Source organism: Aphidius gifuensis, linkage group LG4 (assembly GCF_014905175.1).
Source record: "Aphidius gifuensis isolate YNYX2018 linkage group LG4, ASM1490517v1, whole genome shotgun sequence".
NCBI lineage: Eukaryota > Metazoa > Arthropoda > Insecta > Hymenoptera > Braconidae > Aphidius > Aphidius gifuensis.
In genome coordinates, this window is record NC_057791.1 from 9316 (window position 1) to 24839 (window position 15524).

General features: G+C 25.4%; 1 protein-coding gene across 1 annotated transcript; it reads left to right on the plus strand.

Moving 5' to 3' along the window:
- The first annotated feature begins 1132 nt into the window (after positions 1-1132).
- LOC122854110 (diacylglycerol kinase zeta-like) lies at positions 1133-12546 on the plus strand. The gene is made up of 6 exons (XM_044154521.1): positions 1133-4047; positions 5602-5743; positions 6806-8329; positions 8715-9655; positions 9727-9890; positions 9961-12546. Exons 1-6 carry the CDS (start codon positions 2726-2728, stop codon positions 10008-10010), a joined length of 4143 nt encoding a protein of 1380 aa, XP_044010456.1. The 5' UTR covers positions 1133-2725; the 3' UTR covers positions 10011-12546.
- The last annotated feature ends 2978 nt before the right edge of the window (positions 12547-15524 follow it).

Below are 15524 nucleotides of genomic sequence, written 5' to 3' on the forward strand. Positions count from 1 at the left end.
TTTACTGAACACAGCCAACTCTTTGAAAAAACTTTATATTGTTATGTGCCACCTTCAATCAACTTTATTTTATTTTATTTATTATTATTATTATTATTATTATTATTATAAAAATTTTATACAATCCCCACATGAAATATTACAGCATTTCGTGATGCCAACTTATTTTAGTGTACACATACTTAAATATTGATGCAATTTTTTATTTTTATTTTTATTTTCATTTAATCTCCAACGTTTTATTATATACAAAATTGGATATTTTTATTTTTTTCAATTTTTCATGTGTGGTATATCACTGCAGCTTTATTAAATTTTATCGTAAAAAATATAAATGTGCTTCAAAACTTTGTATTGTTTTTTCATTTATACAAAGATAATTAATTAATTAGGAACTAATTCGATTTGAAAAAATTATAAATATTATTATTATTTTTTTTTGTTATAGAAAGTTTAATAAATTAACTTAATTCTTCTTTATTTAGCAAAATAAAACATAGATATTAATAACTTTATGAATTATTATGTCATAAAACTTTGTTTTTAGTATATACACATATTTTTTGTTTTTACTGTGAAAATAGGAAAAAAAAACATAAAACTTTAACGTATGTATTTAAATAATTTTATTTTACTAAAAAAAAAAATAAAATATTTGCAATGCAAAATAGCATAAGCAAACTTGCTCAGTCGTTAAAAAATTAAAAGTTAAAAAATATAAAATTCAAATTTTAAAATATTTATTTATCAATTTTTTATTATTACCCCCATTAGCTACTGCAAAAGAAAATAATAATAATAATAAAACTTACACAATGTCGTCATAGAAATGTTAATAATTTATTTATTATCAAATAATTCTCAAATATAAACCACCACCACCCTCAGTGCTCAATAAATGAAAATATAAAATAAAAAATAAAAATTACAATTTCGATTTGAATGAAAATATTCTATTATTTCTAAAATAATAATATGTCGAATAATTTCTCGCTCTTGAAATTATACAGTCTCACCCTCAAAGCATACAAAATTCATTTACTCACACACACACAGTTGCAATGATATTTATATAAAATCCACATACACATATATCTTTATATAAAAATATACCTTATAGTTGATGAAAAGCCATCGGCGTTTTGGTTTCTGATATAGTCGCAGTAATTTTCCCAGCATGTAGACCATGTAGACCTACAATGTTACTTGTATCAAACTACCACTACACATATATAATATTTTTGATATGTGTATTAATCCACCAAGCAACATTTTGGAATTCGCGCATGCCTGACAAAGACAGGGAGGGACGACGCTGAGGAGTTATCCACGACCCCGAAACATCGTCAACTGGGAGTCTTCAGCGTGTCGTTACGCGAACCAAACACCACTCTATATTTATTTTAATTTTTCAAACAAAATAATAACAAATAATAATATAATAATTGTTGTGCAATATAAAACAGCTTAATGATACAAAATTTATTTTTAATAATATTAAATTTATAAAAATGAATAAATCAAAAATTAAAAAATAATTTTATTTACCTTCTAATTTAAATAAATTATTTATTCATTTTTTTTTTTTTTTTTTTTCAATTTAACAACACCTCGTGGTTGTTGATGTCAAGTAGAAAAAATAAAAATAAAAAATTTAACCATGTGATAGTCATAATTGAGGGTGGTGATTTTTAGGGTGGTTTTATTTTATTTTATTTTATTTTATTTCATTTCATTTCATTTCATTTTAGTGGGATAATAAAAATAACAAGTTGTGAAAAATTTATTAAATTAAATTTAAAATATGTGGTTTTATTTAAAATATATTGTGAAATGATTATATTAATTATATATGATTAACAAAACAATAATAAGAGTGCTGAATATATATATATTTTTTTTGTGAGTCAATAAAACGGGTGGATGGGAAATAAAGTTACGGGACTGGTTACGATCGATGGTGCTCTCTCTCAACATAACAACTGGCAACTGATATTGTGATGATCCACATATTATCATCATCCAGCTGCCAAAAATAATTATAAATAAATTTAAAGACAATTTTAATATAATATATATGACCAAAATCAATTGACTTATTTTTTCATTAACAAAATAATAAAATGCAATATAAAAAATTCTTTACAATTTATGAAATTTGATTATTATTGAAATATCTTTTGTTGATATTATTTTATGGATATTCTATTTTAGTCTATTCAAAATCAACAATAAATTATAAAATATTTCATCACCTTTTGATGATTAATTAATTTAGTCTAAATTTAATCATTGGTATAGTCAAAGTGCAATATATAAAAATAATAAATATCATGATGATGATGATGATGACTTTGACGTGATGCATTAATAACTTGTTCAATCACTTGAACTAGTAGTATATGTACATGAATAATATATTTAAATAAAAATAATTGACCCAAATAATTTTAATTGATGAAATTAAAAATAATCAACATTAATAATAATAATAATAATAATAATCATATCCTCCCTTCTTGGTCTAACTGTTTACCTTTAAATTGACCAGTTAGAATGGGCCTCAGTTGCCTTACAAAAACATTCAGCATTGCTGATAAATTATATTATTTATTAAATATAATAATATTATATAATTTAATGTTAATTAATAAAAAAATATTGCCTGGTGTAATAAATAAACACCAGACAACAAAAATAATAATATTAAATAATTATATTGAGAATGCAGAGATTGCGTTCGACCTTCAAAAGGTCGCGCACACCGACGGGGGCGGAAATGAAATCACAATCAAGTTTAGAAGTACCAAAACAAATACGTTCAGCATCATTCGATGAAATACAACTTGAAGCAAAACGTCAAGATGAACAATTGTCATCATCATCATCAACAACAACAACAACAACAACACCATCAACATCAAAATTAAGTGAAAAAAATCGTACATCAACACTTCGTGTACCAAAAAGTGGACAAAGATCAAAATCATTTGATATTTATGAAAAAACATCATTAATACCATCATCACCATCAGCAAGATCATCTGGTTCATCTGGTTCACGTAAAAGTGATACATCATCATTGGCACAATACACCGGCTGTTATCATTGTGCATGTGTTAAAGCATACAAAGCTCAATTTTTAAATAGAGATAATGACAGTGATAGTGATTTAAATAATGATCCTTATATTGATTACGATTATCATGATGATGATGATGACGATGATGATGACGATCAAGATAACAATGACAATCAAGAAGAAGACGATGATGATGATGATGATAATAATTATCAAAGTAGTTATGGTATTAATTATCATGTTGATAATTATGGCCATGATGATGACGATGATGATGATAATGATGCTGCTTATGAAGATATTGATGATGATGTTAGTTTACCAATTGACGATTCAATTGAATCTGATGAAAAACATGAAAAACATGAAAAACAACCACGTGATAGTAGTAGTCCAGAAATACGTGTGACATTAATAAATTTTGATGATAATAAAATTAAAAAAAAAAATATAACAATACCAAATGATTATTATCCTGGTGGTGGTATTGATAGACCAAGAAGATTATCACGTCAAGAAGCTGTTATATCATTTCCACTCGAGTTACCATCTATCAATGCTCCAGATGATGATAATGATGATGATGATGATGATAATAATAATAATGTTTGTAATAAAAATGGTGTTTATAATGAGGATGATGATGATGAGGATGAAGATGGCGATGATGATGATGGTGATGATGATGACGATGACGATGATGAAGATGATGGTGGTAATAATAACAATAAATTTAAACTTGTTGTTGGTGATATATTTTTAACAGTACCAGAATTAAAAAGAGACCGAGCAGCATCAGTTGATTCATGTTTTAATAATAATAAAAATAATAAAAGTGATTGTAGTAATTCATTAGCTGTACCACAACAAAATACAAGATCAAAAAGTGTTGATATTGTATTACCAACTGATCAACAAACAAGATATACAGCATTATTACCAAACAAGGATCAACGTACCAGAGGGTGGGTACGTCGGGAACAATTTTGTCTCGTATTTTTATTTTTTATCATATACAGTATATTCAAATTAATTAAAATAATTTTATATAACGATGACACCCACGTGTGACATGCTTAATGATGATTTTTTTTTTGTTTTTCTACTTGTTCATTTTTTTACCCTCCCTTCAAAATTTTTTGTAATTAATCAAGCTTATCGTTGTGGTAGACAGATGAACCACTCGTGAATAAGGAAACAAAAAAAAAAAAAAGCTTATCTTGTCGGTTTAGCACTCATTTTCACAAGATAAAGAATAACTTTCAATCATTTTATACACAAGCGTGGAAAGACCCTCTTCCGGCATTTACTATTTCCCCCAATGAGCTCAAAATATAACACCATTTTTTCTTTCTCTCTCTTTCTCTATTACAAGTCTTGTTATTTAATACTTTTTGGTACTATGTACAGCTCTGGCTTAACTTACAAAACAGATACTTGTTTGTTTTTTTATTTAAATTCGTGTAAGACGTAATTCAAAACATTGTTTGAGATTATTTTTTTATCATCAAAGATTATCTTGGCTTGATTTTTTTATTTTAAATACTTATATTAAAGTTTTATTAATTAACAACTTTGTAATTAATTTTAAACAAATGTTTTTTTTTTTTATTCTTCAAATACTAGCAGTTACTGTTAACGGAAAAAAAAAATATATATATATAAAATATCATTTCGATTCATTATAAATTCTTTTTTTTTTTTTTTTCCCTTTTTTCTTTAAAAAGAGTTTACTTTGAACGTATTCCAGTGAACTCTTGTGGCAAAATTGAATTGAAAAAGTTTGCGAAACGGGTTGAAGAGGAATGATGTTATATAGAAAAAAAATTCTTTCTTTATTGTTTCTTTTTTTGTTGAAAGAAAAAAATAAAATAAATAATGTAGCTATAGGTATATATTATACAAAGAAGTTTAAGAAAATTCTAAAGGGCAAGAAAGAAACTAACAAGTTTTTTTTTTTTTTTTTTTTTTCTCTCTTTTTTAAAATCATGATAAAGAAAAATAACTTTGAGACTGATTTTTTTTATTTTTTATTTTAAGGTAGTAGCGATGGGAGTGGGTGAATGTAGATAAGAAATTTTTTTTTTTTTTTTTTTCATTACCCTCAGGACCCTCAGAGCTACTTTTCATTCAGTTTGTGTTGAACAAGGTCTTCAAGCTCTATTTAACTTTATTCTTTTTATTTTATCCTAGTAAATGCCAATTGGAAAAAAAATTATTTATATTCAAAAGTTTTCTCTAATAATTTTAATGCAAACATAAATACGTAAATAAATAACATTTAACATTTTTAAAATAATTCTTTGCAGTATATATTTTGAATAATTTAAATTTCATACTATAGGTATATATGTAACATGATGTTGAAATTTAAATTTTAAATAAGCCAAATTTTAGATAAGAAAAAAATTACAACATGTATAATAATATACTTGAACGGAATTAATTTTAGCTGATATGCGATAAAATGAATATTTGATGATTAATAAAATTAATATATTTAAAAAATTAAATTTCAGAGGAAAAGAAGAGAGACCAGCAGCAAGTGGCGATAGAGAGCTACGAACAACACCAGATTGGGGACCAGGTTCAATTAATGGAGAGCATCTCTGGGTATCAACAAACGCCTCTGGTGATTTTTGCTACGTCACAGATTGCTCGGTAAAACTTAAAAATAAAGATAAAGGATTATTTCATCAAAACGTAAATAAACAAACTGATCTAGAATCAGGAATTTTTTTTTAATTTTTTTAATATACTTTCATCATCATTATCATTACTATTCATTAACACTTATTTCCCAAATGAGACTTGGAAACCTGATTCTCCAAACTGCTGTTGATTGCTTTTCCCTTAAAAAAAGAAGGAAAAAAAAAACCAAGATAGATAAATTCACAAGAGAAAATAATTCTCATCGTGATTAGATTCAGTCTCATAAAAGCGTCATTTCACATCGTCCCTTGTTGTATTTAATGTCACTTATCTCAACATCTTTTGCTCCTCTGTGTTGACTAAACGTTTTTCTTATACATATATACCTATATTTTTTTTTTTATTACTTAATTGACACGCGACAAGAGTAAATATATTTTTTTTCCTTTCACAAGAATCTTATTAAAGCCCTACTTGCATTAAATTAAATCAGTCCAATAATTATCATCATAAAATTAAATGAAATGGAAATTGTATGTGTTTAAAAATTAAGAAGAAAATAATAATAATGTGGCTAGCCAATAATTTATTATCATCATCATCAATATATAAAAGAGCATTGTGTGTTCTTCCACAACACCACAACAGTCGACACAATACATTAATATTTTATTGTATTTTATTTTACATTCATTGACAATGAATATTTGATATCATTATTTATAATTCAACATTTTCAGTAGCTAAATTAAAATTGATATATAATAAAGCCAGATATTTGCCTGATGATTAATTATGCAAAATTTCATCTAATAATATCTCGAGAGAAACGATTACGGCCAAAAGGTCAAAGGATCCTTTGTAGAATATCTTTTAAGATGTTAATTTATCCTTCTAAACATTAACCAACAGGTCAAAATAATAAAAATGCAATATTTTATTTTCACAAAAAACAGCTGGTTTTGCCTCGCCCTCGAGATATCGATCCAACTAAATATAATCCATCAATAGAATCCATTTAAATTAATTTCTATCTAATAATGTATTTTTTTGTTTTTTTTAAATATATAGAAACATGGAGAAAGATTAAAATGTGCAGCATGTCGTGTATCTGCTCACAAATATTGTTTACCAAAATTAGATTTTGATTGTAAAGCTGGTTATCGTGATGTTGGTGTACGTCAATATCGTGAACAAACATCAACAGATCATCATTGGGTACATCGTCGTTCACAAAAAGGAAAATGTACAAATTGTTCAAAATCATTTCAATCAAAATTAAGTTTTAGTTCAAAAGAAATTGTTGCTGTAATATGTAGTTGGTGTAAATTAGCATATCATAATAAAGAAGCATGTTTTAATGTTGATAAAGTTGGTGAAAATTGTGAACTTGGTTTACATAAATCAATTATTGTACCACCATCATGGATATTAAAATTACCAAGAAAAGGAAGTTTTAAAAGTAGTTTAAGAAAATCACCAAAAAAAATTAAACAATCATCATCAAGTGGTGCAAGTGGTGGTGCAAGTGGTGTTGCAGGTGGTAGTGGTAGCTGTACAACAACATCAAAACGTAAAAAAACAAAAAAAGATAATATCAATCAAGATAATAATAATGATAAAAAAAGTGTTGTTGCTGTTGATTATAATACAGTATGGATGATTAAACCAATACCATCATTAACTGTACATCCATTATTGGTATTTATAAATCCAAAATCAGGTGGTAATCAAGGTGCTAAATTATTACAAAAATTTCAATGGTTTTTAAATCCACGTCAAGTATTTGATTTAACACAAGGTGGACCACGAATGGGATTAGAATTATTTAAAAGAGTACCAAATTTACGTGTATTAGCATGTGGTGGTGATGGTACTGTTGGTTGGGTATTATCAATTATTGATTTAATTGATATATCACCATCACCAGCTGTTGGTGTATTACCACTTGGTACTGGTAATGATTTAGCACGTTCACTTGGTTGGGGTGGTGGTTATACTGATGAACCAATAACAAAAATACTAACACATCTTGATGACAGTGGTATTAGATTACTTGATAGATGGTCATTAAAAGTAACACCAAATCCAGAAGGTAAAAATGATGATACAACTGGAAGAGTTAAAGATAATTTACCATTAAATGTTGTTAATAATTATTTTTCACTTGGTGTTGATGCACATATTGCACTTGAATTTCATGAAGCAAGAGAAGCCAATCCAGAAAAATTTAATTCACGTATGAGAAATAAAGTTTTTTATGGACAAATGGGTGGTAAAGATTTAATTGTAAGAAGATGGAAAGATTTATCTGATTATGTTACACTTGAATGTGATGGAATTGATATAACACCAAAACTCATTGAACATCGTGTACATGCTATTGTATTTTTAAATATTTCATCATATGGTGGTGGTACACGTCCATGGGCACCAATGCCAGACACCAAAGAACCATCAACTGATGATGGTTTAATTGAAGTTATTGGATTAACAACATTTCAATTACCATTATTACAAGCTGGTGGACATGGTACACCCCTGGCACAATGTAGTAGAGCTGTATTATCAACAAAAAAAACCATTCCAATGCAGGTAATATACATTTTATTTTATTTTTATACATGGAAAAAAAAAATGCATTTCAATGCAAATAAATAAAATCCCATGAGTCAAAAAAAAAAAAAAAGAATAAATTACAATATTTTATTTTATTTTATATAAAATAAAAATACAATAGTTGTGCTTGTATCATTTCTTTCTAGTCATCATCAAGTATTTTCAAAAGCACCAAAATAATAAAAAAAAAAAGTATAGTAGAGTTAATAAAATAGACGAGGGTTCAATTTAGATGAAAATGAAAAAAAAATAAAAAACTGCGCAAAAGAAATTTAATACTTAATCAATATTATTATACTTGACCTTTTCTTTTCACAAAAAAACTATTCTCTTTTTTTTAATAATAATAAAATTTATCTAGGTTGATGGAGAAGCCTGTCGTGTGTTGCCATCGATAATTGAGATGAATCATTTAAATAAAGCAACAATGCTAACAAAACGTAGATCAACACGTAAATCACATCAAAGTATTGATGTTAAATTAGAAAATTTAACTTTACCATTAATGAAAATAAAAATGTCTGATTATGAAGCATATAATTCTGACAAAGATCGTTTAAAAAAAACAGCAATTAGATTAAAAACAGAACCACTTGAACTTGAAGCAACAACAGATCTTGAAACATTACGTAATATATTATCAAAAGAATTTCAAATGGATTATTGTTGTTTTCTTGATTCATGTACTGCTGAAAGATTTTTTCGTATTGATGTTGCACAAGAACATTTACATTATGTCACTGATGTTATATCAGAAGCAATATATATACTTGAAGAAGATCCAAATGTCATTGCAGCAATTAAATCAGCACTTGATGATAAAAATAAAGATGAAGAAATTATTAATCAAGTTATACTACAACAACAAAAAAAATTAACAAGTGATTGCAAAATAACAAGTGGTGATAAACAAACAAGTACATCACCAACAAATAAAAATCAAAAAACACCAACAAAAGATAATAATAATAAATATAATCAAACTAAAACATCACCAAAAGAAACAGCATCATCATCAAAGTATCTTAGTTCAGCTGAAAGATTATTTAGTTTATCAGGAAATGTTAATACAACAACTTCTGGTTTATTAGAAAAAACAACTGATGGAATTGTACATTGTGCTAAAACTGGTGATTTAAAAAAAATTAAAGATTATCATGACCGTGGATATTCTTTGATGTCTATTGATTCAAATGGTCAAACAGCATTACATATTGCTGCTAAAAATGGACATCGAGATATTGTACAGTATCTTATTACTTGTGGACCACCATCAATGATAAATATGCTTGATAATGACAAGTAAGTAGGCATTATTTTAATTTTTTTTGATTATGTTAATTAATATTTATTTATTATTAATTAATTCACAGAGGACAAACAGCTTTACACAAAGCTGTACAACATAAAAATCGTTCAATATGTTGTATGCTTGTTGCTGCTGGTTCAACATTAATTGTACGTGATAAATCTGGCAAAACACCAAGAGATTATGCAAATGAAATGGGTGAAACAAATCTTGCAATTTATCTACAAAGTGAGTATATATTTTTTTAAATGAAAATTTTATTATTTTAAATTTGTTGATTAATTTTTATTTTTTATAGATCAAGAAGAATTTCAAATGGTAGGAGGAAGTATGCAAAAACTTCCTTGACCTCTTGAGGTTTGCTGAGGTTTTTCATAAACGCCAATTAAAAGTATTTTTTAGATTTTAATTTTCACTATTTTAAAATAAAAATAAAGCTACTCAATTTATCTGACAAAAATCATTTGATTATGTCTAGATATAAGTAATATAGGGGTCCATTTAAATTATCCTCAAATCTATGTTGTCAAATAATGAATAATTTAATAATCAATCATAAAAGATTGTCCTCTATTTTTAATTACCTCAAATTATTAAATACAATTAGATTATAAATTATGCTCTCCTATAGATAAAAAACTATATATTATTGGTATTATACAAAAACAACAACAACAACACGTAAATTTTCGCTTTTTTTTTAAATCCAGCGTTTGATTGTGATATTATTAAAGAAAAAAAAAACAAACTGAAAATATTTATTTCGTCCTTTTATAAATGATTAATAATAATTAATTAAAAATTAACTTCGTGTATATTTAAATGTTGTAAAAAAAAAAAAAAAAATGAAAATTATTCGAATTGTTAATTAATGTCATCGATGACAAATTTATTTATTCAAATAATAACTCGATCAAGATATATTTATGCGTATATTTAAAAAAAGTATTAAATTAGTGCCACCTTGAAATTCATCGAAAGAAAATAAAATATAAAATTGTTTATTCGGTTAAATGAAATAATTAGTAATTAATAATAAATTGTCACTTAATATTTGATGAATAATCACTGGCGCATTATATTTCATAATCTTTAATCAAATTTAAATAAAAAAACAATAAATATATATGTGTATTAAAAAAAAAAACAAATTAAAAATATGCAAGAAAATTTACGAAATATAATCGGTACCAAATGAAAAAAATGGGGATCAATGCATGAACACCAATTAGTTCTTAGAGGCGGTCTATTGCTACTACTATTACTATATTAATAATTAACAAAAAAAAAAAAACATAAAAATTAAAAAAAAAATATAAAAAATAAAATAAAAAAAAAAAACTGAATATACTTGATAATTTTATTATAATTAATTGGAGAAGGAAAAATTCTGTATTCGAAAAAAAGATTTAAATATTTCTAGAGCTTAAAGACTTATAAATGTTATTATTATTATTATTACTATCTTTATTTCAAGTATGAATACTGAAAAATAAAAAAAGGCAAGATGTAAATTATTATCAAATGTATACGCTGGTTAAAAACATGATGATAATTATTATTATTTGTATAAAGAAAATCTGATGTTGATGTGAAAAGAATAATTGAATCAATTGTTTTTCGACATGCTGTATAAAATAGATATATTATTATATAAAGAAAAAGTAATTTGTTTGGACAAAAGATATTTAATTGAGGTCTCTGTCATGAATGATAAAGATAATCATTTGTGGTCTGTAACAAAAATAAAAATATATATATTAAATGGGTCAAACAAACATATGCCTGGATCGAAATTAAATCAACTTATACAGAGTCAAAGATAAAAAAAAATAAATTTAAAAAAAAAAGAATTATATGAAAAACACAGTATTGCCTTCCTATTGGCAACGATTCGGCCTGGATTATCGACTTTTTTCCTTTTACGTTTGTATAGCAATAAAATGTCGGACAATCAACGAAGATAATCCAGGACAAATCCTTCGCCCTCTCATACATGAAAATAAAAAAATTAAAAAAATGATACTTAATCCAAACTGAAACCATTCAATGTTTTTTTCTTTCTTTTTTATAATTTTTTTTCATCACTTTCATTATTATATAGTAATAAAAAAAGCATAATGTTTTATGTGAAAATTTAGCAATGAGTTTTGTGAAAGAAAAAATATAAAAATAAGCCAAGTTTTATGCCAGAAACGTTCCCAATTTCTTAGAGTGTTACAATATCATTTTTTATAAACTTTTTTTTCTTTTGTTTATTGTATTGTTGAGTGTAATTAGAATTTTTTTTTATATGAATATTTTGAATAGTCACGAAATTGCTTTTCATTGACACTGAGAAATAAAAGTGACAAAAAGGGGTGGTGGTTTCTAAAATGAGACATTTCAAACTAATTAGGTCAAGAGAAATTAAATGTTTTTTATTTACAAAAGAATATCATTTCAAATAATGTCAAAAACTTAATTTTTTTTCATCAAATTTTCTCATTTCACAAATTGGACAACGAATTTTTTAAATATAAAAATAATTACTTGGTCTATTACTTTTTATTCATACTCTAAAATTAAAACACCAAGTACAACTTAAAAAAAATTAAATAAATAAATATAAATATCGTAGTTATTATTAAATATTAAGAATTATAAACATTTTGAAATTATAATAATAATAATAATATTTGATTGATGTTTCATATAATTCTTCTTAATTGACAATTTTTTTTGAGGAGAATTAAGTACTAATATTATACTCAGGCCTGTTGATAATACCTTAAGAGATTAAACTGAGTTGAAAGAAAATATCTACAAAAATATTGTTATTATTATTTATTGTACTAAGTTGTTGATTTAAAAAAAAAAGAAAATCATAATAATATAATTATATCACAAGAATAACAAAAAAAAAAAAGAAAATATTTAATTTCATTGAGACACTGTTTTTCCTTTGATAAATATTATGATAATGTTATTTAAAAAATTATAGCTCATTTGTCCTGTTAATTTATAAATTATCTAGCGAGAAAAAAATTAATTTGAGATGTATTTAAAGGTCTCTATTAGATCTAGATATTATATTAAAATAAATATTCTTGTTTTAATTAGAGAGTCTCATATAAAACGTTAAATTGTCATTATAAATTAATTAATTTGTTATTTTATTGATATTCAAAATTATAATACGAGTCTTTATGGAAAATAAAAAAGACACGATAAATGTTACGAGGATTGGAAAATTGTGAATGAAAATACTAAGGAAGTGATAATTGCTGTGAAAAGTTTAACTTTTTTTTTTATTTAAATCTAAGTTGCTTTGTGAATATTTTAATTTGAAAAGAAACAACATAAAAAATATTATAGATTTCAAATGAATGATTTGCTTATTACTTTCATTCATTATTCACTTTTATTATCATAATAATGTAGCAATTAATTTATTATTTCTTATTCATATTGAGTGAATGAATGTTTGATTTTTTTAAATTATTTTTTAAGTGACTGTAATTGATTTATGTATTTTTAGTTATTAATTATATAAAAAGAGTATTTATTTGGAAAATGTGAAAGAATATAAAAAGAAGAATATGATGAAGGATATATTATTAAAAAGATGAAAAAAAATTATAGATCATTTCTATGATTCGTTTATTTGAATTAGAGCTATAAATGAATTATCTAAATATTTATTTCATTAATAACAATTTATTATAATAGTTTATTCAGATAATTATTAATAAAAATATTATTACTAAATTAATTATTCAAAGACTTATTATTATTATCTATTAGATATATTGTGTGATCCTGCGACTCCAGATATTCTATCGAATACTTCTTTGCTTGTTCTATGATCCTGTTTGAATACATCATTTTTTCTATTATTTTTTCTATTTTCTTTTATAGAAAAAAAATTTTATTTTTGAAATATTAGGAAAACAGGAATGACTACAGGTGAACTGAGAATTGTACAAAATACCTCTTTGCCTGTTCTATGATCCTGTTAAAAAATTAGGGTCGCCACTATTTTTTTTCTAATTGTTTTTAAAGAAATAAAATTATTTTTAAAATATCAGGAGAGCAGGTAATGCAGGAGGTAAACTAGAAATCAAATAAAATACCTCTTCACCTGTTCTATGATCCTGTTAAAAAATTAGGGTCGCCGCTATTTTTTTTCTAATTGTTTTTAAGGAAATAAAATTTATTTTTGAAATATCAGGAGAGCAGGTAACGCAGGAGGTGAACCAGAAATCGTACAAAATACCTCTTTGCTTGTTCTATGATCCTGTTAAAAAATTAAGGTCGCCACTATTTTTTTTCTAATTGTTTTTAAAGAAATAAAATTTATTTTTGAAATATCAGGAGAGCAGGTAATGCAGGAGGTGAACCACAAATTGTACAAAATACCTCTTTGCCTGTTCTATGATCCTGTTAAAAAATTAAGGTCGCCACTATTTTTTTTCTAATTGTTTTTAAGGAAATAAAATTTATTTTTGAAATATCAGGAGAGCAGGTAACGCAGGAGGTGAACCAGAAATCGTACAAAATACCTCTTTGCTTGTTCTATGATCCTGTTAAAAAATTAAGGTCGCCACTATTTTTTTTCTAATTGTTTTTAAAGAAATAAAATTATTTTTAAAATATCAGGAGAGCAGGTAATGCAGGAGGTAAACTAGAAATCAAATAGAATACCTCTTCACCTGTTCTATGATCCTGTTAAAAAATTAAGGTCGCCACTATTTTTTTTCTAATTGTTTTTAAGGAAATAAAATTTATTTTTTAAATATCAGGAGAGCAGGTAACGCAGGAGGTGAACCAGAAATTGTACAAAATACCTCTTTGCTTGTTCTATGATCCTGTTAAAAAATTAAGGTCGCCACTATTTTTTTTCTAATTGTTTTTAAAGAAATAAAATTATTTTTAAAATATCAGGAGAGCAGGTAATGCAGGAGGTGAACCAGAAATTGTACAAAATACCTCTTTGCTTGTTCTATGATCCTGTTAAAAAATTAAGGTCGCCACTATTTTTTTTCTAATTGTTTTTAAAGAAATAAAATTATTTTTGAAATATCAGGAGAGCAGGTAATGCAGGAGGTAAACTAGAAATCAAATAAAATACCTCTTCACCTGTTCTATGATCCTGTTAAAAAATTAAGGTCGCCACTATTTTTTTTCTAATTGTTTTTAAAGAAATAAAATTTATTTTTGAAATATCAGGAGAGCAAGTAACGCAGGAGGTGAACTAGAAATCAAATAAAATACCTCTTCGCCTGTTCTATAATCCTGTTAAAAAATTAAGGTCGCCACTATTTTTTTTCTAATTGTTTTTAAGGAAATAAAATTTATTTTTGAAATATCAGGAGAGCAGGTAATGCAGGAGGTGAACCAGAAATCAAATAAAATACCTCTTTGCTTGTTCTATGATCCTGTTAAAAAATTAAGGTCGCCGCTATTTTTTTTCTAATTGTTTTTAAGGAAATAAAATTTATTTTTGAAATATCAGGAGAGCAGGTAACGCAGGAGGTGAACCAGAAATCGTACAAAATACCTCTTTGCTTGTTCTATGATCCTGTTAAAAAATTAAGGTCGCCACTATTTTTTTTCTAATTGTTTTTAAGGAAATAAAATTTATTTTTGAAATATCAGGAGAGCAGGTAACGCAGGAGGTGAACCACAAATTGTACAAAATACCTCTTCGCCTGTTCTATGATCCTGTTAAAAAATTAAGGTCGCCGCTATTTTTTTTCTAATTGTTTTTAAGGAAATAAAATTATTTTTAAAATATCAGGAGAGCAGGTAATGCAGGAGGTAAACTAGAAATCAAATAAAATACCTCTTCACCTGTTCTATGATCCTGTTAAAAAATTA